At 41.7% G+C, this 23,988-nt stretch overlaps 2 protein-coding genes across 6 annotated transcripts in view; both read right to left on the bottom strand.

Annotated features, from left to right (window-relative positions):
- Positions 1-1,077, bottom strand: part of LOC106586107 (E3 ubiquitin-protein ligase HECW2) — a 73,408-nt gene extending 72,331 nt beyond the window's left edge. For 3 of the 4 annotated variants that reach the window (XM_014172970.2, XM_014172976.2, XM_014172975.2), the window contains exon 1: positions 406-1,077. The gene's annotated coding sequence lies outside the window, so the exon portion shown is untranslated. The remainder of the gene's footprint in view (positions 1-405) is intronic. The other variant, XM_014172971.2, reaches the window with a different exon arrangement.
- A 14,203-nt stretch (positions 1,078-15,280) lies between these two features.
- pgap1 (post-GPI attachment to proteins inositol deacylase 1) overlaps positions 15,281-23,988 on the bottom strand; it is a 55,048-nt gene continuing 46,340 nt past the window's right edge. For both annotated transcript variants that reach the window (XM_014172969.2, XM_014172968.2), the window contains exons 12-26: positions 23,208-23,259; positions 22,844-22,921; positions 22,494-22,569; positions 22,238-22,311; positions 22,021-22,075; positions 21,779-21,845; positions 21,535-21,640; positions 21,293-21,331; positions 20,937-21,121; positions 20,496-20,726; positions 20,273-20,408; positions 20,134-20,184; positions 19,668-20,050; positions 19,437-19,544; positions 15,281-19,301 (exon numbers count right to left, since the gene is read on the bottom strand). In XM_014172969.2, the coding sequence (XP_014028444.2) occupies positions 19,163-19,301; positions 19,437-19,544; positions 19,668-20,050; positions 20,134-20,184; positions 20,273-20,408; positions 20,496-20,726; positions 20,937-21,121; positions 21,293-21,331; positions 21,535-21,640; positions 21,779-21,845; positions 22,021-22,075; positions 22,238-22,311; positions 22,494-22,569; positions 22,844-22,921; positions 23,208-23,259 (1,780 nt within the window). In that variant the 3' untranslated portion in view covers positions 15,281-19,162. The remainder of the gene's footprint in view (positions 19,302-19,436; positions 19,545-19,667; positions 20,051-20,133; positions 20,185-20,272; positions 20,409-20,495; positions 20,727-20,936; positions 21,122-21,292; positions 21,332-21,534; positions 21,641-21,778; positions 21,846-22,020; positions 22,076-22,237; positions 22,312-22,493; positions 22,570-22,843; positions 22,922-23,207; positions 23,260-23,988) is intronic.

Raw genomic sequence — 23,988 nt, 5'->3', positions numbered from 1 at the left:
TGCTAGGAACACGGTAATGATGCAAGTACTACCGACATCGATTAATTTGCATGTCAATACGTTTCTGTGGTTCGTCGAGCGCACAGGCTCATTGCCTTGCACACAATCCTGAATAGGGACTGTACTGAACAGTATGCTACCATTACTTGCTATTGGATTACTCTGGGATTTCCCTACGTCATTTCTTAATGCACATCTCATTAATAAGACGCAGGCTTTAAATCAATCACTTGCACTTCATTTAAAGTGATCAACACATGCACACATGACGCTTATACCAATGTAGTGGTTTGACTATAAACATATTTAAATTCCTTTTGTTTTCGATAAGAATGGTGACAATGAACGATAATAAAATATAACATTCTGACCACGGGTGCATCGGGTAGCCTACCCATGACTTACCTTTTGCGCAGAGGTGCGAGATAACGGACCCAAAAAATAAACGTGAGCACAGCCTTTATCCGCAGTTATGGTGTTGATATCACGATGAATTAATTCGTTTCCGTTTTGTGCAGTCTCGGATTTATGAACGGGCGGGGTACCGCTTTAGGGGGCCCAAGTCCACCGCAGGGGTGTAGAAGTACCCTGGGTTTGAGTCACGTACAGCGTCGGCATCACTCCTCCGGTTGGCAGCACCGTTGGTGTGAAATTTTCGGGTTGCGGAGGCAGGTCGGCCTTTTTGTAGCAAAATGTCACCGTGTCTAAAGGTGCGCGCTAGCAACACCATTCTCCTTAATTATTACAACTACACGGCTCGTTTTGTCTCCTTTTCAACGTATCCCCCATATTTGCTTCTTCATCGCAATGCGCCTTCTACACCCTCACGAATAAGGTCCTCCGTATCATCTTCTCTGCCAGCAGATTCTCACATCCGAACGCCCTGTCCCGCAAGCAATGCAGGTTTGGAGCCAAACCTACCGAGTAAGATGGCGAATGTAGCCTACTTAATTATCACAGTTTGGCTATGAGTCCTTTCTCTACCATTTTTTGAAATGATGCATAATATACCTGATGCGTGAGCCGTGCCTCCTCACTGTTGATATGGTTTCATTATATTATGGGGGAGCGCACAACGTGGGCGGTGACTTAAAAGGGATAGACCAGCGTTTCCCAAACTCGGTCCTCGGGACCCCAAAGGGTGCACGTTTTGGTTATTGCCCTAACACTACACAGCTGATTCAAATTATCAAAGCTTGATGATTATTTGATTATTTGAATTAACTGTGTGGTGCTAGGGCAAAACCAAAATGAGTTTGGGAAACCCTAGGCTAGGCCCATCCTGCAAGAGAGTGATTTATAGCCAGTAATCTAAAATAATTCATAGATTTGAAACAAAAAACACTTTCTGTTTGTCATAGACAGACAATATGAGATGAATATGAGATATGAGATGAAAGGTCAGTTCCAAACAAGTTCAGGAAGCCAAGCTAGAGCTCCGTGAGACGTTCACAGAGTTGGGGGCATACATTATGATCAAGAGAGACGTTTAGAAAATATGCTCATTTTCATTAACACTTAAAATGCAAATATATATTTTACCACTATAAGGTGAAATCTTATAGTGGAGTCATTAAACTTGTTTTTCAACCACTCCACAAATGTCTTGTTAACAAACTATAGTTTTGGCAAGTCAGACTGGACATCTACTTTGTGCATGACAGAAGTAATTTTTCCAACAATTGTTTACAGACAGATTATTTAACTTATAATTCACTGTATCACAATTCCAGTGGGTCAGTAGTTTACATACACTTAGTTGACTGTGCCTTTAAACAGCTTGGAAAATTCCAGAAAATTATGTCATGGCTTCAGAAGCTTCTGATAGGCTAATTGACATAATTTGAGTCAATTGGAGGTGTACCTGTAGATGTATTTCAAGGCCTACCTTCAAACTCAGTGCCTCTTTGCTTGACATCATGGGAAAATCAAAAGAAAATCAGCCAAGACCTCAGAAAAAAATCCAAACGCCTGAAGGTACCACGTTCATCTGTACAGACAGTAGTACGCAAGTATAAACACCATGGGACCACGCAGCCGTCATACCGCTCAGGAAGGAGACGCATTCTTTCTCCTAGAGATTAACGTACTTTGGTGCAAAAAGTGCAACTCAATCCCAGAACAACAGCAAAGGACCTTAGAAAGATGCTGGAGGAAACAGGTACAAAAGTATCTATATCCACAGTGAAACGAGTCCTATATCGTCATAACCTGAAAGGCGCTGAGCAAGGAAGAAGCCAGTGCTCCAAAACCGCCATAAAAAAGCCAGACTACGGTTTGCAACTGCACATGGGGACAAAGATAGTACTTTTTGGAGAAATGTCCTCTGGTCTGATGAAAAAATAATAGAACTGTTTGGCCATAATGACCATCGTTATGTTTGGAGGAAAAAGGGTGAGGTTTGCAAGCAGAAGAACACCATCCCAACCGTGAAGCACAGGGGTGGCAGCATTATCTTGTGGGGATGCTTTGCTGCAGGAGGGACTGGTGCACTTCACAAAACAGATGGCATCATGAGGAACGAAAATTATGTGGATATATTGAAGCAACATCTCAAGATATCAGTCAGGAAGTTAAAGCTTGGTTGCAAATGGGTCTTCCAAATGGACAATGACCCCAAGCATACTTCCAAAGTTGTGGCAAAATGGCTTAAGGACGACAACAGTCAAGGTATTGGAGTGGCCATTACAAAGCCCTAACCTCAATCCTATAGAGAATGTGTGGGCAGAACTGAAAAAGCCTGTACGAGCAAGGAGGCCTACAAACCTGACTCAGTTACACCAGCTCTGTCAGGAGGAATGGGTCAAAATTCACCTTGTGGAAGGCTACCCGAAACATTTGACCCAACTTAAACAATTTAAAGGCAATGCTACCAAATACTAATTGAGTGTATGTAAAGTTCTGACCATCTGGGAATTTGATGAAAGAAATAAAAGCTGAAATAAATCATTCTCTCTACTATTATTCTGACATTTCACATTCTTAAAATAAAGTGGTGATCCTAACTGACCTAAGAATGGGATTACTAGGAATAAATGTCAGGAATTGTGGAAAACTGAGTTTATTTGGCTAAGGTGTATGTAAACTTCTGACTTCAACTGTAGATGGATAGATAGATATACACCCCAAAAAATGTGTGTATATACACTACCGTTAAAATGTTTGGGGTCACTTAGACAGGTCCTTGTTTTTGAAAGAAAATGCATTTCTTTGTCCATTAAAATAACATCAAATTGATCAGAAATACAGTGTAGACATTGTTAATGTTGTAAATGACTATTGTAGCTGGAGACGGGAGATTTTTTATGGAATATCTACATATGCGTACAGAGGCCTATTATCAGCACCCATCACTCCTGTGTTCCAATGGCACATTGTGTTAGCTAATCCAAGTTTATAATTTTAAAAGGCTAATCGATCATTATAAAACCCTTTTGCAATTATGTTAGCACAGCTGAAAACAGTTGTTCTGCTAAAGAAGCAATAAATCTGGCCTTCTTTAGACTAGTTGAGTATCTAGAGCATCAGCATTTGTGGGTTTGATTACAGGCTCAAAATGGCCAAAAACAAAGCCCTTCTGAAACTCGTCAGTCTATTCTCGTTCTGAGAAATGAAGGCTATTCCATGCGAGAAATTGCCAAGCAACTGAAGATCTCGTAGAACGCTGTGTACTACTCCCTTCACAGAACAGCGCAAACCGGCTCTAACCAGAATAGAATGATGAGTGGGAAGCCCCGGTGCACAACTGAGCAAGAGGACAAGTACATTAGTGTCTAGTTTGAGAAAGACACCTCACAAGTCCTCAACTGTCCGCTTCATTAAATAGTACCCGCAAAACATCAGTCTCAGCGGTGTTTTGCGGGTACTATTTAATGAAGCTGCAAGTTGAGGACTTGTGAGGTGTCTTTCTCAAACTAGACACCCTAATGTACAAAACGCTCAAAGGCCCTTTTCTCAAAAGTTAATCAACTTTCACAGCAGAATTATTTTCCCATTGTTCCTCAATAATGCAGTGTATGATATACCAATTTGTACTTTTTACCAATCTAAAAAAAAAAAATCTAATTTTGCTACATATGACCAAATCCAGGTGGTGAGTCACATTTGTTTACTTCAAATGAAGTCCCATAATTTAACATTAGCTAACTCTGTAGTTAGTCTGTCAGTCAATAAAGCAAGAGTTGATTGGAGAGAGAGTGTGTGGAATGGGAGGTGTGTTACTGTATCACACTATTTATTATTAGGAAGAGAGTATGTGTATGGTTGAGAAAAAGAGAGGAAGGAAGAGAAAGAGTGTGAGAGGGAGATTATGTTCCTGACCACAGTTGTGCCCTATTTGTTACTCCTCTCCTTCTGTTCCTCTAGGTCAGTGAAAGTGAGGGAAGTGATGTTGAGAGTCAGGGCTCAGCAGCAAAAGGAAGGGAGGAAGATGAGTTATGATGATTAGATTGAGATAGAGATTTGGAGGGAGGAGTGGAGTGGAGGGAGAGAAGAAAAGGAGAGATGACTGGAGGTGGAGAGGAGAGTGGACGGAGAGGAGAAGGGAGAGTAATAAGCAAAGGGAGAGGAGGAAGCAGAGGGAGAGGAGGAGGCAGAGGGAGAGGGAGAGGAGGAGTAAGAGGGAGGGTAAGAGCAGACCCGAGCATGTGTGCCCCAAGTCCCACCATTCGCCCTTGTACCACACAGCCTGGGCCTAAAGTGAAAGTGGCAGGGGTTTTGGAGTTGTTTTTATAAGTGGTAGGAATTTATCTGTTCCAGAGCTTGTAATAGATTACAACAAGAAAATTGGAGGGGTTGACCATCTTGCCCAATTGAGGAGCTATTACAATGTTGGACGCTCAGGCAGAAAATGGTGGAAGTACCGTAAATTCCGGATATAAGCCGCAACTTTTTTCCCACGCTTTGAACATCGCGGCTTAAACAATGACGCGGCTAATATATGGATTTTTCCCGCTTTCAATTTTTTTTTCTACAAAAAAACCCCCATTCTGTGACGTGCTCAGTTTTTTGGCGGCATGAAGCTTTCATTAGACCAATTAAATTGCCGAACGGGTTAAAGGTCAAACAACTTTTTTGTTTACTGTTTAGATTAAATCGAGCGCTCTCAAACTTCCCATCATTCTGATTACGGTAGTCATTTTGTCACCCTCATCATGGCAAAGACACGGAGAAATGCATATGATGCAGCTTTCAAGTTGAAGGCGATTGATCTGGCTGTTGGAAAAGGAAATAGAGCTGCTGCACGGGAGCTTGGTCTTAATGAGTCGATGATAAGACGTTGGAAACAGCAGCGTGAGGAATTGACTCAGTGCAAAAAGACAACTAAAGCTTACTGCTAATTTTTATTTTTTTGTTACAAGCCATGTTTCGTTAAAGCCTATTTATTTTTGTTACAAGCCGTGTTTCGTTAAAGCCTGTGTAAAGTTCATTTGTTTCAATGTACCGGTAGGCACCTGCGGCTTATAGACATGTGCGGCTTATTTATGTTCAAAATAATACTTTTTTTTTAAATTCAGTGGGTGCGGCTTAGGTGTGCTTAATAGTCTGGAAATTACGGTATGTGTTTTGGGGTATGCTCAACATTGCCATCAATGCGTACATTGTGTGGGGGACCCTGCAAAGGCCCCTTCCCAGAAACCACAGGCGCTGGTCCCTGAAGGCATTCAAAATGCAGCTTGTGTATTCACTTTGTGATATGGCTACAGTGGCAGGAAGGGGAGTGTGGCACCAGGGTGTGTGGACTTAGTAACTCATTTGAAAGCAGGTGAAGTTTGAAGAGCGCAAGAGAGGTTGTGTGGTGTTGCAACCGGAGTGGACGCAGGGCAAAGAGTGGGCGATGTGTAGAAACCTCCTTTGGGTGCTCTACGTGTTCTGTGGCACTTTGCAGGATGGGACCGTGCTTCCAGAAGTTCCATGACATGTTGTAGACTAAATGCAAACACTAAAGTGACAGTGTGAAATATGAATTGGTCCTACAAATATTTTGTCTCTGAACAGTTGTTGTATTTTGTATCTTCTCTCTTTCTCTCTCTATCTAATACGTGATGCATTCACTGAATTATTGTCAGTGTAGGCTACTATTTGTACATTGTGTGTAAGGCCTGGTCTGTGCTAAATCTTATTGAGAGAGGTTACCTACATTTTGATATAGTCTTTAAATAGTTGTTTGCATTTTTACATTGTTACAGAAGTAAGAATCGTTGTCAATCAAATAACCTACTTTGTGTGGGTTTTGAAATACTTTCTGGATATTGTCCTCTGGTCACATTGTATAATTTTATTTATTTATATGTAAATATTATTTAGAAGTATAATGAGTGAGTAATTTATTCAAATTTACTACAATTTAATTACTCTAGGGTTTTTTGTTTTGTTAATTGCTTTTTGATAGTGAGTGTATTTACACAATGGAAGACAACATTTGTGTTATTCCTATTGACATGAATGTGGTATCATATTAAAGAAGAGGTTGTGCTTATTAAGTTAAGTTAACTTGTAATTGTCATTTGTTCTTTGTTTTTGAGCTATGTCTGTTTGTTTGAAATGTGAGAAAATTAGTTTTATCTTGAAAATTCTCAATAATCTACAGCAGCATTCCAGAATTCTATTGGGGTCTACAGAAACAAAATTAATATAAAAACCGCAATAGGCTATACATTTACATTAAAAGTTCAGTAAATACACTGAGTGTAGAAAACATTAGGAACACCTTCCTAATATTACGTTGCACTCCCGCCCTCAGACCAGCAGGTGTCAAAAGCATTCCCCAGGATGTCAAGTTTGTGTCAAGTTTGTGTCAAGTTGGCTGGATGTCCTTTGGGTGGTGGACCATTCTTGATACACATGGGAAACTGTTGATCATGAAAAACCCAGCAGAGTTGCAGTTCTTGACACACTCAAACCGGTGCACCTGGTACCTACTACCATACCCCAAACAAAGGCACTTAAATATTTTGTCTTGCCCATTCAACCTCTAAATGGCACACATACACATTCGATAAAAGACAGTACTGTGCAGCCGTCTTCATCGACCTGGCCAAGGCTTTCGACTCTGTCAATCACTGCATTCTTATCGGCAGACTCAAAAGCCTTGGCTTCTCAAATGACTGCCTTGCCTGGTTCACCAACTACTTCTCAGATAGAGTTCAGTGTGTCAAATCGGAGGGCCTGTTGTCCGGACCTCTGGCAATTTCTATGGGGATGCCACAGGGTTCAATTCTCGGGCTGACTCTTTTCTCTGTATATATCAATGATGTAGCTCTTGCTGCTGGTGATTCTCTGATCCACCTCTACGCAGAGACCCTTCTGCTCTTTTGCACCCCAGTATCTCTACTTGCACATCATCATCTGCACATCTATCACTCCAGTATCAATGCTGAATTGTAATTATTTTCATGGCCTATTTATTGCCTACCTCCCTACTCTTCTACATTGGCACACACTGCACATAGATTTTTCTATTTTATTTTATTTTGTGTTATTGACTAGTACGTTTGTTTATGTGTAACTCTGTGTTGTTTTTGTCGCACTGCTTTGCTTTATCTTGGCCAGGTCGCAGTTGTAAATGAGAACTTGTTCTCAACTGGCCTACCTGGTTAAATAAAGTTGAAATAAAATAAATAAAGATTTGTTTCAAGGCTTAAAAATCCTTCTTTGGATCGGACCCTTTAAAAAAAAAAATGATCCTAAAATGACATACCCAAATCTAACTGCCTGTAGCTCAGGACTTGAAGCAAGGATATGCATATTCTTGATACAATTTGAAAGGAAATACTTTGAAGTTTGTGGAAATGTTAATGTAGGAGAATATAACATATTAGATCTGGTAAAAGATAATACAAAGGAAAAAAACTTGCGTTTGTTTTTTCCGTCATCTTTGAAATGCAAGAGAAAGGCCAAAATGTTATATTCCAGGTTAGGCGCAATTTCCATTTTGGCCACTAGATGGCAGCAGTGTATGTGCAAAGTTTTAGACTGATTCAATGAACAATTGCATTTTTGTTAAGGGTTGATTCGAGTGTTCTGTACTAACAATAGCAGTCAAGCACCCAAGCAAACTTGCTAGCTACTTCCAGACACAAATGAGAGAACAGCTCATTGTACATTACTCACCCTAGCAGAGCTGGTTAGACTGTTATGTTATCCAGAGCGTTGGTGACTGCAACTGTGCTGTCAGATTGTCTGTTCGTAAATTCAGAGCGTTTCGCTCTCGGAGCGTACAAAGCGCACACTGGACACTCTGGCCGATGAGTAGGGTTGATCTGAACGTTCTGACCTCACAACGGCAGTCAAGCACCCAGGCTAATTGGCTAACATTAGCTAGCTTGCTAGCTACTTCCAGACACAAATGAGAGAACATTTTACTCACCCTAGCAGAGCTGGTTAGGCTGTTATCATGTTATCCAGAGCGTTGGTGACTGTAAATGTGCTGCTGGTAACAATTTAACTAAGCATTTTTTTGCAGACGTTTACTGACACCGGCCATATTCAACGGGTGTTGACCGTTCGTAATTTCATTCGTTATTCTGCGCTCTGGCAAACTCAGACGAGAGTGCTCTGAAGTTGGAGTAGATGGTAAACAATGAACCATAATCCCAACTCATGACGTTACTACCCTGCATGAATCTGCATGTAGCTAACCAATCAGGTTCAATGTTAGCTAGCTAACATTAGGCTATAGCTAGCCAAGTAAAGGGCTCTGAGATACAAATAATAAGATCATACATGTAACATTAGCTAGCAAGCCAGCCATCTAAGATTAGCTAGCTAGCTAACAGTACACTTTAACTTGAAATGAAGCCACTTTTTGTCAAAATTAGAAACGTGTAATATCTGAAAATGTAGCTAGCTAGACTATCTTACCCGTATACATCATTCATGGATGGATGCGTCTCCTGTTGGATGCCATGGGTGCCCTTAGTTTGAAGATGTAATCCGGAGACTGGTGTTTTCTACAACTCCTGAGCTATCATACTTGAATTCCACTCATTCCAAAATGCGGCTTCATCAATAAGTGCATCGATGACATCGTCCCCACAGTGACTGTACATACATACCCCAACCAGAACCTATGGATTACAGGCAACATCCACACTGAGCTAAAGGGTAGAGCTGCCGCTTTCACGGAGCGGGACTCTAACCCGGAAGCTTATAAGAAATCCCACTATGCCCTCCGACGAACCATCAAACAGGCAAAGCATCAATACAGGACTAAGATCAAATCATACTACACCGGCTCTGACGCTCGTCGGATATGGCAGGGCTTGCAAACTATTATAGACTACAAAGGGAAGCACAGCCGCGAGCTGCCCAGTGACACGAGCCTAGAGGCGAAAGAAAAGCACACCTATTTAGGCAAGGTGCTGGCTAGCGGAGTGGAACACTTAAAAAAGTAAAGGAGAGCTGCACACTTTAGGAGCTCAGATGCAAAAATATTTATGTCCAACGTTTCGACAGACAAGCTGTCTTCATCAGGGTATAATGACAAACACTGCAGGATGACAAATTTATATAGTGTCAAAAGACACACAGGTGTCTGTAATCATGGCCGGGTGTGGCCTGATATCATTGGTTAATTATCATATATTAAAATAGCATACAAAAAACATAAATGGATATCATACGATCATAGATACAATTTGGCTACATAAGCCTACAAACATGTACAATAGCAAAATCACAATAATCACAAGAATGGCTTCAGATCAAAGTCTACTTTGAGACCGAAGGGAGCAATGGTCTTTAAATTAAAGATCCAAGCAGCCTCTCGTTTTAACAATAAATTGTCAAAGTCACCCCCTCTCCTTGCATTATGCAATGATATGGGCAGCAACCATGTAACGCTTTTACAAGATACAGAAGTGCGCTGGTTATCAAGGGGCAAAGTATTGACATGTTTTTTTTAAATTGAGAGACAAGCTTAAAGTTTTCTTTACTGACCATAATTTTCACTTGTCTGACCGCTTGCATGATGACGTGTTTCTCACACGACTGGCCTACCTGGGTGACGTTTTTTCTTACCTGAATGATCTGAATCTAGGATTACAGGGACTCTCCACAACTATATTCAATGTGCGGGATAAAATTGTGGATATGATTAAGAAGTTGGAGCTCTCTCAATCTGCATTAACAAGGACAACACACAGGTCTTTCCATCATTGTATGATTTTTTGTGTGCAAATGAACTCAAGCTTACGGACAATGTCAAATGCGATATAGCGAAGCACCTGAGTGAGCTGGGTGCACAATTACTCAGGTACTTTCCCGAAACGGATGACACAAACAACTGGATTCGTTATCCCTTTCATGCCCTGCCTCCAGTCCACTTACCGATATCTGAACAAGCGGTTCTGTGAAAATGTTATTTAATCAGAAGTCACTGCCAGATTTCTGGATAGGGCTGCACTCAGAGTATCCTGCCTTGGCACATCACGCTGTTAAGACACTGATGCCCTTTGCAACCAGTACCTTCGTGAGAGTGGATTCTTGGCCCTCACTAGCATGAAAACTAAATACAGGCACAGACTGTGTGGGGAAAATTATTTAAGACTGAGGGGCTTATACAACCCAACAATGCAGAGTTATGTGCATCCTTTCAAGCACACCCTTCTCATTAACCTATGGTGAGTTATTCACAATTTTTGATGAACAAATAAGGTTTTATATGTAAAATGGCTAAATAAAGAGCAAAATTATTGATTAGTATTGTATTATTATTTGTGCCCTGGTCCTATAAGAGCTCTTTGTCACTTCCCACGAGCCGGGTTGTGACAAAATCACAGTCATTATTATGTTTAATAAATATATCGTATATAAATGTATCGTATATAAATGTAGTGTGTGTGTGTGACAGGCTTACAATGATGGCAAAAACAACATTTCAGAATGGGTTGACCCTGGTGCTAGAGGGGGTACGCAGCTGGAGGTTGAATGTTTGAAGGGGTACAGGACTATACAAAGTTTGGGAACCACTGCTCAACATGTACACGTGAGTATCCTCCCCTCAGCTCCAATCAGAATACCTGTATTTATACTGGTATACCTTACTGAGTAAGACCATGTCAATTTTCTCTCCTTCCCATTTATTCCTCTCCCCTCCATTAGTTCCTCTGGAGAGGCCTGCCTCAGATGAATGAGGCAGAGGGCAACCCACCCAATACCACCACCTCATCTCACTGAAGAACGATGAAGACAAGACTGAGGAGTACATGTAAAGTACCTTGGTCTAAGAGAGAGAGGCGACATGAATGAGTAGTGCCGAGGGCAGGTGGGTCACGAGAGGAATCCCACTAATACATGATCACATACAAACGTGTAATAGAGCTAAGAATGTGCTGTAACCTTACTCCACAGCTAGCTTGAAATGCCGCGGACGGTGCCATCCAATTGGTACCTTTTGGGTGGCTCAAACTGTCGGTAGGTTGTCAAGGAGGATGCTCACGTGTGTTTGCGAACAGAGGATCACTGGTTCGAGCCCATTGTGGGACAGTGGAGGAAGATATACTGTTTTTGCATTAGCACTACACACCTGATTCAAATCATTAACACTTGATGATAAGTTGATCATTTGAATATGCTGTGTAGGCAAAAATAACAATGTGCACCCCTTTGGGTCCCCAGGACCAGCCTAAGAAATGAAATGCTGTTCTATCTAGACTAATCACATTCCCCACCTCACCTATCCCTGGAGACCGTATGTAGACATGATACAACTCTGTGAACACATTGACTATACTATAATGAATGTTTGTTACGTGTACCTATTTGCTTTTTTTCCGACTACAAGCATGTAGGTTAGATATGAAAGCATTGCTTGGTTTTTAAAAAGTGTTGCTACAGTTTGCAAACAAAATAACTGTGACACTTATGTTTTTAAGGTGATTCTCTAGAGGACTCTAGTCCTCGGAATGCAATTAGTTTAATCAGGTGTTAGCTGTGGAGGACTGGAGTATAACGATGAGGATGATCAGATCGAGATGGAATCAACAGATTCAACGCAAGATCCAGCTTGATCTGATACATGGCTCTCTGATTCTAATAACTAGCTGGTTGATAAGCTACAGGAGGGTAACTCTCCAGGAGATCTGAATCTCCACTTAGTCCCCCCACCCTTTTCTCTTGTAACCTCTCTCCCTCTACTATAGCCGTGTTTGGTGATTGGACTGAGAGAGATGTAAACACAGACAGCTTGCAGCTACCACATTGCATCATCATTTAAAATAAAGTGAATAATCTTTGTTTCATATTGTTGTTTGTTTGTGCTAAGGTTAATTTGAATAGTACTGATGAATGTATTACAAGTTGACTTGAGTGACATATTATGTTTTTTATGTTTTGGTATTGTAATACTTTCTGTAACTGGTCTCATCACCTGTTGCTTGCATTTCAATAGCTAAATTGTTTTTGAATTACACACAGGGGCAGCTCTAGGCCCTAAGCAAGATTTGGTTGGGGGGCCCACACTTATGTTTGATCCTGACATTAAGTCTGGAGGCTCTGTACAGAGGTTGTGATGCAATTTCGAGCCTTCGGAGGCTTGCAGACACCAAATCGAGCTCTGTACGGCGATGCTGTGCGCCTCCCAATTTTTGTAGCAATTCAGAGGGTTCCTCTTAACTCCACATTGACGTGATTGGTTGACGGTAGGTAGGGGCAGTACATCCTATATAAACAAACTCACTTCCTTGACAATTTGAATTGTTGTTGAATTTGCAGTGCACTTTGACGAAAGGCTATCAGAACAAGTTCATAAAAACATTTTCATGTAAGGATTTCAAAGACACGAAAATGAGTTTGAACTCCTGGAAAGAGATTGGGGAGGTAATGGGGATAAATGCAGTAAAGAGGTCAATGGAATGCAGACCGTGGGGATAGGACACTAGATTGGCGCACATTCAACAAATCTGATCTAACAAAGTGAATATTTGCCAATTCCGTCATGACTGATGTATTGTTACAGGCCCACAATGTGGTTAATTGGATATATTTAATTGGATATATTTGGCTGTTTTTGCTGCATAACATTAAGAAGTTATCCCCTTTCAGGTTTAGAAAAAGTGACTGACAAATGCTAACTCCCATTCGTATAAGCTGGTAGTGTAACTAGCATACATAAATCGGTGGTGGTAGTCAAAGTAGTTTTTTACTATAATGCAGTTGATTGATGAAGATGACATGAACATGGTTTGTTGAGATCGGAGTGGAAGAATTTGACTGGCCTGCACAGAGCCCTGACCTCAACCCCATCGAACACCTTTGGGATCAATTGGAACGCTGACTGCGAGCCAGGCCTAATCACCCAACATCAGTGCCCGACCTTACTAATGCTCTTATGGCTGAATGGAAGCAAGTCCCCGCAGCAATCTACCAACATCTAGTGGAAAGCCTTCCCAGAAGAGTGAAGGCGGTTGTAGCAGCAAAGGGGGGACCAACTCCATATTAATGCCGATGATTTTGAAATGAGATGTTGGACGAGCAGGTGTCCACATACCTCTTGTAGAGTGCCTAGCAGCCGAGACAATGTCATAGGGTTGCATCCTCACAACTGGCACTACAGGTACACTACAGGTGCCGTGCTTGGCTCACTCCATACAAATTTATGGTGACCAATAAAGTAAAGGAGATCTCCTTTAAGATTATCCATAGATTCTATCCATGTAATAGCTTGATTTCTAAATATATACCTGATGTTACCAGTGAATGCAGTTTTTGTGAACTAGAAACGGAATCTATTGAACACTTATTCTGTCATTGTTTACATAGTGTTCTGGACTGATGTAAAACTATATCTTGGCAACAAAATGCATACAACCATTGAAATATCTAAGTTTGACATTATCTTACTACACTGATTCCACAATTGAACGTGAGTATGTCATAAATCTATTTTATTAGGAACATTTTTCATACACAAATCAACATTTATGAAGAAAAATACCCTTTTCTAAATTTTTGTATCTGATTTGGAAAACTATTTAGAATCATTAAATCATATACAAAACAAAATGTCAAGAATCTATTCGCTACATGTCTCTATTTTAATTGATATGTGGATTTGTATTACTATAATTTGTATTTCTTTGTGGAATCCCTCTGGCTGTTCTGTTTTTTGTATGTTACTGTTTAATAAAAATGTTTTGAATAATAATAATTAAAAGGTGCACTATGCAGATGGTTGCTTTCATATTAATAGTTTGCCTAATTTCAGTTTATATGACAAAACAAGCAAGTATAGTGTACCAGGGGCGGAACTTTCACTGGGGACGTGTCGCCCCCGCACCCCCGCCACATTATGAAAAGGTATTTTTGTCCCCCCCAGTTTTATCATTGAAATGTGATACAAAACGAGGTGCTTTTTGATGCAGCACTCCATCACTCTCCTTCTTCGTCAAATAGCCCTTACACAGCCTGGAGGTGCGTTGGGTCATTGTCCTGTTGAAAAACAAATGATAGTCCCACTAAGCGAAAATCAGTTTGGAGGTGTATCGCTGCAGAATGCTGCGGTAGCCATGCTGGTTAAGTGTGCCTCGAATTCTAAATAAATCAGACAGTGTCACCAGCAAAGCACCATCACACCTCCTCCTCCATGCTTCACGGTGGGAACCACACGTGGAGATCATCCGTTCACCTACTCTGCATCTCACAAAGACACGGAGTTTGAACCAAAAATCTCAAATTTGGACTCATCAGACCAAAGGACAGATTTCCAACGGTATAATGTCAATTGCTCGTGTTTCTTGGCCGAAGCAAGTCTGTTCTTCTTATTGGTGTCCTTTAGTAGTGGTTTCTTTGCAGTAATTCGACCATGAAGGTCCCACAGTCCCCTCTGAAAAGTTTATGTTGAGATGTGTCTTACTTGAACTCTGTGAAGCATTTATTTGGGCTGCAATTTCTGAGGCTGGTAACCTCAGATCAATGTATCCTCTGCAGCAGAGTTAACTCGGGCAGTCCTCATGAGAGCCAAAACTCATTCTGATTGGCTGGGCCTAGCTCACCCATGGCTGCGCCCCTGCCCAGTCATGTGAAATCCATAGATTAGGGCCTAATGGATTTATTTCAATTGACTGATTTCCTTATATGAACTGTAACTCAGGTGCTCATTGTGCAACTTTGTTTTCAATAATCTATGCCAACCCTGTCTGTTTTGCCCATAGTTGTGCAGAAGCTAAAACAACCAACCCATCTATTGTAAGTCCGTTAATTGACCTCATTCTCTAAATAAGCAGTTGATTAACAACAGAAAAAAGAGCAAATGAGGTACAAAAGTGTAAGACACCTGTGGTTGCCATTTCTTCTCACAACTTTATTTGAACAGCAATAATGCTAACAAATTGCACAAATCTCAGTTATAATAACATTAGATAAAAAATGTTTCCAATATAAAAAAAAACACCAAAGCAATCTTTTTTTTGTTGCGACAATGCTAAAACCTGAGAATTGAGTATGCCGGTCCTTGTCACTTGACCTATAATCTAATTGTAGAAACAAACTCCAAACATTCACTCAGGGCAAGGTCCAATTTCATTTTTGGAATATTTCTTGTTCAGCAAAGGTCAGCAAGAGACCATCGTCACACAATGAGGACCAGTTAGAGATAGGAGGTTATAGGTTTAAAGTCACCTGGGACAGAAACGGCAAGAGACCGCATCAATAACATGACGATCAGCGTGAAACCGACAGTTTGGGAACACTTTTTTTTTTAGCATTCATCTGGACTTTACAGTTGCTGAACAAAATCCACCACTCTAGTTGAATATGTATGTTGGGATATTTACATGTAAGTATTTTGTCATTGGATGTGAATCAAAGAAGAAAGTACTGGGGTGGGGGGGTGGGGTCGCTGTGGAGTTGAAGTCTGTCTAGTATCCTAGTTGCAACAGTAAAGCTACAACAGCACGAAGCAACAGCAATTCACTTCATTAGACACACAATATGTACAATTTGGAGACACTTTCCTTAAAATCATCAGCTATATCCTTGGTATAATCCTTCATCATTCCACAAGCAGCCACCATCTACTACATTACTCTGTTAACGTGAGCATATACATTTTCAGGCAATCATAATGCGAATTATGTCTGCTTTTAATAACAAACAACTGTTATGACCACTTACAGTTGCAATAACAGATTTTAATAATAAAAAAGGTTATGACTGCTAACATTACAATCCTAACAGCTATGAATGCAAACATTAGGCATTTCAGGGTTCAAGGAACAATATCCCATATAATTATTATTTATTTAACTTGTGTAGTGCTTTTCATTACATAAAAATAATCTCAAAGAGCATAAAAAGCTAAACAAAACACATATAAATTGAGATATGCTTGTAGTGACAGCTTCACTCTGGTTGGTTACGTTAGAACATGAGTAGTTGCTGAGGTGTCAATCTCACTTCAGAAATCACGGCACGGTCACAGTGAACACCAATAAAAAAAGAAAAAAAAAAATCTATCATATTCATAGAAAACATATGCCCATTTCTACTAGTTTTACCACAAAGTTTCATCTATATAAATCTGGTCACGATTCACATTTGGAATGAGGCAGAATATGTACGTTTCAAAGCACTAAAACTGCACCACATTGACATACTATAGTTTAGTACACACAAAGCACCCACACTAAAGTCTTACATACTTATGCACACACATACAAACAAACAAACAGGTACATTCACAGTGCAGGTGACACAGGGGTGTCGTCGGGGAGAGAGTGTAGTATATGCGTGTGTGTTTGTGCTGGAGTGGGTTTGGTCTCTTTAAATTGAAGCTAGCTAGGATGGACAAAGGTGTTTAATTCATAGCCTGTCTTCTTGAGCTTGAAAAGTTGTAACACTGTACAAGAACCAAGCTGCCTTTACCTTGACATAACAACATTGTGGCTTTGTCAAATAATTTAACACACACCAACATAACCTGTTCCATTCCATGTAACCATTCTGTATTTGAAATCTGTTCTGTCTTGCAAATGAAAGTGTTAAGACAGCTACAAGCAAGAGTTATGCTCACTACTGTTGCACTCAGATGACCAGATTAGTCACTTGTCAGAGATGCTGGTCTATGTCACAATCTTATGCCCTATACTAGGGAAGTGTCTTGATTGACAGGCAGATAGGAGAGTGAATGCGTGGAGGGGCAAATCGGCAGAAAGGCACTAGCTGCTTTGTCCAAGGGATGCCAACAGAGTTGGGGTCAAGGGGTGCTGGTGAGCATCAAAAGTACACGCACACACACACACACACTATTGGTTAATTCTTACAAAACAATTGTCAAAAAAACACCACTAACACAATCCACTGTGTTGTACATTGGAGTAGAGCTATGGCTGATAGGGTTTTACGCAAACACACACACCTTGAATTAGCAAACGGTAGAGGGTGAAACAGTCTAAAAGGCACCATCTCAGGTGCCTCCATGTATCGGTGGCAATAGGGCTCCTTCATCTGATCCTGAATATCTACAACCCTGTGCTTTCATTACTACAGTGATGGTAATACACACTTATACGTGTATTTGCCTTGTGGATACCAAGCCGATGTCAGTTTGTCAACTGTATTTCAATGCAAGAGCTATGTGTCTTTAGAAAATCCAGTTTGGAAAAATGTGAGGTAACTGATTAAGGCAAATGGAAATACCAAGTGCTGATGTTTTCCAAGTAAGTAACGAATCTTCTAGTAAATAATAGGGGCCATGGCCTCTTAACGACATCAATAAAAAAGCCAAAGATCCCTTTAAAGCTAGCTCTTCAAGCGGAGGACATTTTGTTAAATCAGAAATAGACAGTAGCTTGTAACAGAATATCAAAGTCACATGATAGGCCTGTTTGCAAGGTAATATCAGATCTAATATACTCTAGTATGGATAACATCAACCTGGACTCCCTCCATAGAGATGCACAGAAAAACTGCTCAAGTAGTTATGTTACGACATAGATACAACGTCAAGTTATCCCCCTAGTGATCTGATGTGGAATAGCATCCAACTCCATATAACCTTCCTACAACATTGCACAACTAAATTAAGCTATGGTGCGCAGGGTCATCCATTCCTCGTGATATCTTAGGTAGTCAGGACCCGGTCACTTTAGATTGAGACTAACCAATAACATTCATAGCTATGGCCACATACTGCATAATAAATGACCATACTTGGCTAAGAACAGGTTATGTAGTTAGGAGCTCCACTTTCAAAAATGCATCATCTGTGTTTTGAACAGGATGATAGCAACATAAGATAGCAGCTGAAGAAGGTTTGAGGGTGTGATAGAGTTTAAGCCAACGCTTCCTTGTAAAACCTTTCAAATCTTTACACTGTCAAAAGCATGACGGAACATGTCCTGTGCAGTTACAATAGCTAGCCAAGCAAGCGAGTTAGCCACGGTCATCTTGCATACAGTACAGCTAGCTGCATGACAATATTGTAACTAAGGTTGCAAAGGGAGGGAATGTTACCAGTAACTTTCAAAATTGACCAGTAAACTACCAGACTTTTGAAAAGTTTAAGGATTTTAATAATTTTCATAGCATGTAAAATGTCTTTTTTTTAATCATATTTTATAATGGTAAATTACAGGTAGTTTTGCAACCCTAATTACAACATTTGACATCTTACTAATGACAGAGTAAAGGTAGCTAGCTTCATGAGTGTGTTCAATCAAATTTACCAATAAGACAGGCCAAGACGTTTAGGGCCAATAAACAGAATCCAATAAACACGAAACAAATCCCCTCATACTCACTATTACCACAATTATACTGTACTAAAATAGGTTAAATTACAGTTGTATGAAAAACGATGAGAGCAATATCCTGTTGAGAACCACAAGTATCAGGCGTGACATTTGTTATGAAGGAGTAATCGTGTCATGCTCCTTGAAGACAGAGCCATATATATACAGAGTAAGGCAAACTTGGTTAAGACTGGGAATTCCAATGGTAGCCATGTTGGCACCAAAAGCTTGGAACACTTGGAGACAACATGGCGGACAGTTTCGCAAACTATGTATGTCTATGGCTCTGCTGTAGGGTCGCCATCGTCGCCCCCTTCAGGGCCTGAAAGGGGAGCGCAATCCCAGGCCAGACTAGCTTTGACCAGTTTGGGGACCTGACCCGGATCTGTGAGTCTGCTGAGTGATAGGCCTAGCGCAGGTACCAGCAGAACTCAGAAGAGACAGGAAACAGCCAGCGGAACCAGGGCTGCAGACACAAAGTAGTTTACACGGTATAGATGGAGTGGGGAGAAAGTCACCATGGCAACGGAGAGAGGCAACACCAGGCGGGATGTGATAGGCAGGGTTTTACTGAAACATAAGAGCGTAATAGACAAGTTAAAATACACACACACACACCTGGGTGAAAGGACAGGAGTGAAGACGGACATGAAAGATGTGTGTGTGCACGCATGTGAGACAGACAGAGAAGTATAATACAAGCACCTGTAGCTGAGAGTGAGTGTGTTACAGTTGATGAGCAGCAGAGAGGCGATGAAGAGAGGCACGGAGTGGGGCCAGCAAGGGTCAGGATCCAAACGAGCAACAGAATATCTGCAAAGAAAAAAGGCAATTAAAGGAAGGAGGAAAATCACAGTTCTACACATGGACACACACACGGTAGAGTTAGGGAAGAAGAGGGTGGACAAGGTAAGGGCTTGACACACACTCTAGTACCTGAGGTTGCGGGTCCAGTGGATCAGTGATGGGGCACAGAGCATGACTGGTAGAGTGAGGAGAGCAGACAGGCTGACGTGCAGCTGCAGGTCATCTCTCACATCCTGCAGTACTGAGTCCGACAGCAGGGGTGCGCCGTTACATTCTTTAGGTTTGCTGTCCAGGACCTCACTGTTCCCGGTGCCTCTCTCTTTTTCCCCAGTGCCTCTCTCTTTTTCCCCAGTGCCTCTCTCTTTTTCCCCAGTGCCTCTCTCTTTTTCCCCAGTGCCTCTCTCTTTTTCCCCAGTGCCTCTCTCTTTTTCCCCAGTGCCTCTCTCTTTTTCCCCAGTGCCTCTCTCTTTGTTTCCAGTTCCGTTGTCTTTGTCTGTTTGTTTCTCGGGCACCTGGAAGGGTAGTTGTGATTATAATCAATATGTGAATATTTTAGAGAGGTCATTTTAGAGCGGGCAATAATTCTGAATCTTACCAGGTTCAGCATATGACTCAGAGACCTCTCTGTCATCTGTAGCCTCAGGACCTGGACAGAAACATAGGCATACATCAGTAAACCACAGGGAAACTAACAAGTTCAATGAGTAAGTATTTAACTGGGCCCCTAGACTCACTCGGTAGAGATGCAGCAGGAAGGTGGCTGTGATTGACAGGGCTCCACAGGAAGCCCATCCTAACACGCTCAGACACAGGATGAGGAGCAGCTGAGTACGCCTATGCAGGGTGCCGCAGTCCCGAGACACAGAGGGCCTGAAAGCAGACACCCACACACACACTCAACTAATTCCAATTCCATGTAGTTCAATCGAATGCATGAGGGGAGCGGGCATTCATTACCTGTGAAGCGGGGCCAATAGCAACGAAAGCAGCCTTAGAAAGAGGCGAAGCAGCACGCTGCCCCAGAAGGCCATGGCTGCTCCCAAAACATACAGCAGGGGGGACAGGAGGCGTGGCCAGTCTTCGTTTAGGGGCAACCCCTCCTGTGTCGTACCATCTGGGGAGGTGGCGGGGAGAGCATCTAACGGCGGGAGATGAAGAGCGGACCAACCATCCTGGAACCAGCTATACCTGGATACAGATAGAGGGATGAAGGAGGATAAAGGGACTTTGTATGGTGTGGTGTGGTGTCGTAATACGAGTGGTCTTTCACAGTGTGTCTGTGTCCATGCGTTTGATGCCATTCCATTCGCTCTGTCCAGCCATTATTATGAGCAGTCCTCCACTCAGCAGCCTCCACTGTTGCACACACATACATGCTTGATGGAATAATAGGTCTACCTGAGCAGCAGATGCAGCAGGTAGACGGGAAGGTCCACCTTGTGGGGCTGCAGGGATCTGGCCACGGCATGGCTCATCTGTAGGGGGCGCCCCATCCTCACGACAGAGGACATCTGCCCCCCACAGGCCAGTAGGAGCGCTACAGCCACGTACACCGGCAACACGGGCCCACAGAACCTCAGCACCTGGAAGGACAGCAGGGTAGAAAATGTGTTAGCTAATTAGTCATATTGGTGTGTTTGAATTAAGCTAACTTGCCTCCATTTCACACAAGGCTAAATTACCCAGGGCTACTACAATGCTCATAACTCTGTATGTAAGGGTGAGAGCTGAGCACAACAGAGTACAGGTCTTACCTGTCCAAGCACTCTAGGAAATGATGTTCTCACAGATACCTGGAGAGGGAGAGATGAGAAAGAGAGAGATTCAGCCAGTCTTAGAGGAAAAAGGGAAATTTATTAAAGTTTTTTTAATTAAAAACCAAACGTGATTCAGCTTGAAGCCTGTATCATGGTTTAATGCCTCACATTAAATGGGCAATACCAAGTTGAGATAACAGGAAAAACAAAACGATCCCATTTCATTCTGTGGGCAGTACCTTATAGTGGCAGTTGGGGGCAGTGTGGAGCTGCAACAGGACACCAGCGGAGTTGTCAGGACTACTCGTGTGGAGCATTCCCGATATCTCTGTTACAGAGGGAATACTGAGAGAGATGCAGGGATAGACAAAATAAATAACAGTTTTCCATTGGGTTACTGGTAAATACATTAGATTTAAAAATAGCCAAATGTCATAGGATTGGACAGACAAACAGATGGACGGACAGGTGGTAAGATCTTGCCTGGACGTGGTAACGGAGTCCTCCCTAAACCATGGCACCTTCATTATGTAGACATTGGGCAGTCTGTCTGTACATAGAGACAAGGACATTCAATCCAACATTACTGGTACTTTGCATTTTGAACCATTACCAAAATCATAAATTAAAGATGATTAGGAGCAGCTGTTAACTAAACTCGCACAAACACGCACCCCATCAGTTGATAAAAATGTGCTGCTGCAAAACTGTAGACATCTGCTTACCTGCTTTGGTTACTTTGCAGTGGCTTACGACTGAAATTCTGAAAGCCTGATAGACCTGAGGATACAGTGGTCAGAAAGTATAAGACCAAATACCTGTCTTGTTCTGCCAGTACTGTATGTAAGATGTTCAACCTCCTGATAGAATGTACTGACTGCAAGTAGTGGATAATTACTTAACCAAACTTATTATAGAAATATACAATTCAGAGGGACTTACCTGATGAAAGTGCTGCAGCTCAATGGTGTGCCGAAGTCCGGTGGAGTTGAGAGTGACGTCACTAACACTCATGCCTGAACGAGCGAGGACCCACAGAGTTCAACCGTTGGGAGCAAGTGTTGCTCACCGAATGAGAAACGTCAACAAATTCAGTATACCTAACTAACTAGCTCTTGCAAAATAAATGTTTTCAGACAAACCAGACTGCAAATATAATTGTTTCTACAGGGAGGAATTAGAGAAAAGGAGGACTCACCGAAGGAGAGAACGTGTGGTACTGGCACAGAGATGGTCTGAGACTCCTGTCTCTGCCACTCACACTCCACTGTGAACTGTGGGACACAGAGTAGAAAAGATACACACATTGAAGGGTACTTCAAGAGTTTCTCTACTTCTCTTCACATTTATAAATATGGAATGGCGCTACCACTGAAATAAATATAGTTGATTTACTTATATTGTCACTACGCCTTCTGGAAAATAGTGTTTCTCTACTTGTATCTATTTGTTAATAACTAGGGCACATAAGTGCTATCAAAATCTAAAGTTGTTTTTAAGAATGAAAGAATGCTTTGGGTTATAAAGAAAAGAGAGCACACAATGTACCTGTCTACCGTTGAGGTTGGAGGCAACCACAATGAGGTGAGAGACAGAGGACAGCTCACTGAGGCTCAGAGTCAGAACCTGGGGTAAGAGGGACAGACAGAGACCAGTGAAGCAACAGTTGTGAGGATTTATTTTGATATACACTTAATTATTATATATACTTATTTATTTTGGTCAACACGGTTTGAGTGCAGTGTCAAGTCATGTCCCAATTTATTTAAAGTGCATTTCACAACACAAGAAACAGAGAAATGAAAAACAGAGAAACAGCAGACAGTACATTGACACAAACACTTTTGACTTCAAATAACTGACTAACCCCTAATATTTAGTGATGGTGTAAATATGGGAAGTTAATGATTACCTTGTAAGCTGGGAGAAGTTCTGTTCCAAAAGACAGATCCACTGCCTGCACACTGGGGAAAGAAGAGTGCAGTCAGAGATGGCAACGAAGGGAGAAAAGAAGATGAGAAGGAGCATGGAGAGAGAGAAAGAATGGTCCGTCAGATGTCAGAAAGAGCAAGCAGTAAGCTGAAGCAGAGATAAAGGCGAATGAAGGAGGAGAAAGAGAGAGACAAATGAAAAGAGTGCACGTCTGACATGGCCAGTCAGTACTCACCACTAGGGATGTGACAAATGGAAAAAAAAAAATCAAAATAACGTTTAAACAGTCATTTTATCAGTTTTGCGTTAAAACGATAAGAAATATTCATAAAATGACACGTGAATTCACAATGCAGCTGCGCTGCTGCCAGCAGCAGTTTGGGTCTCACGGTGCGTCCCTTTCAGATGTTGAAGCATGGAATCTTTACTACCGTTACTGTACCTCAATTCCACCTCGCAAAGTTCGCATTTCCTTCCCATTTAACTTATCTGGTGTTGCTTGTCTTTCTCTGCCATAGTGGTGAAGAGCCGACCCAAAATAATTGATTCCTCGGCTCCTTGCCCGTCAACTCCCATTTCTGAGTATCAAGATTCAGTATTCAGTATCCGAGAAAACAACACTCGCGTCTTTCATAGCGAGCTAGCGAGGGACGAAGAGAGGGGATGGACACAGTATAGGCAGGTCGGCAACCAGGCAGACAAAGTCAGAGACGTGCACAAGGCCTATCTATCGGCAATCAAAAGCTGTATCTCGCAATTGA

The sequence above is a fragment of the Salmo salar genome, chromosome ssa25, assembly GCF_905237065.1.
Source record: "Salmo salar chromosome ssa25, Ssal_v3.1, whole genome shotgun sequence".
In the NCBI taxonomy this organism is placed as follows: domain Eukaryota; kingdom Metazoa; phylum Chordata; class Actinopteri; order Salmoniformes; family Salmonidae; genus Salmo; species Salmo salar.
Note: the sequence above shows the minus strand (reverse complement) of the source record. Positions and strands in the feature narration are given on the sequence as shown.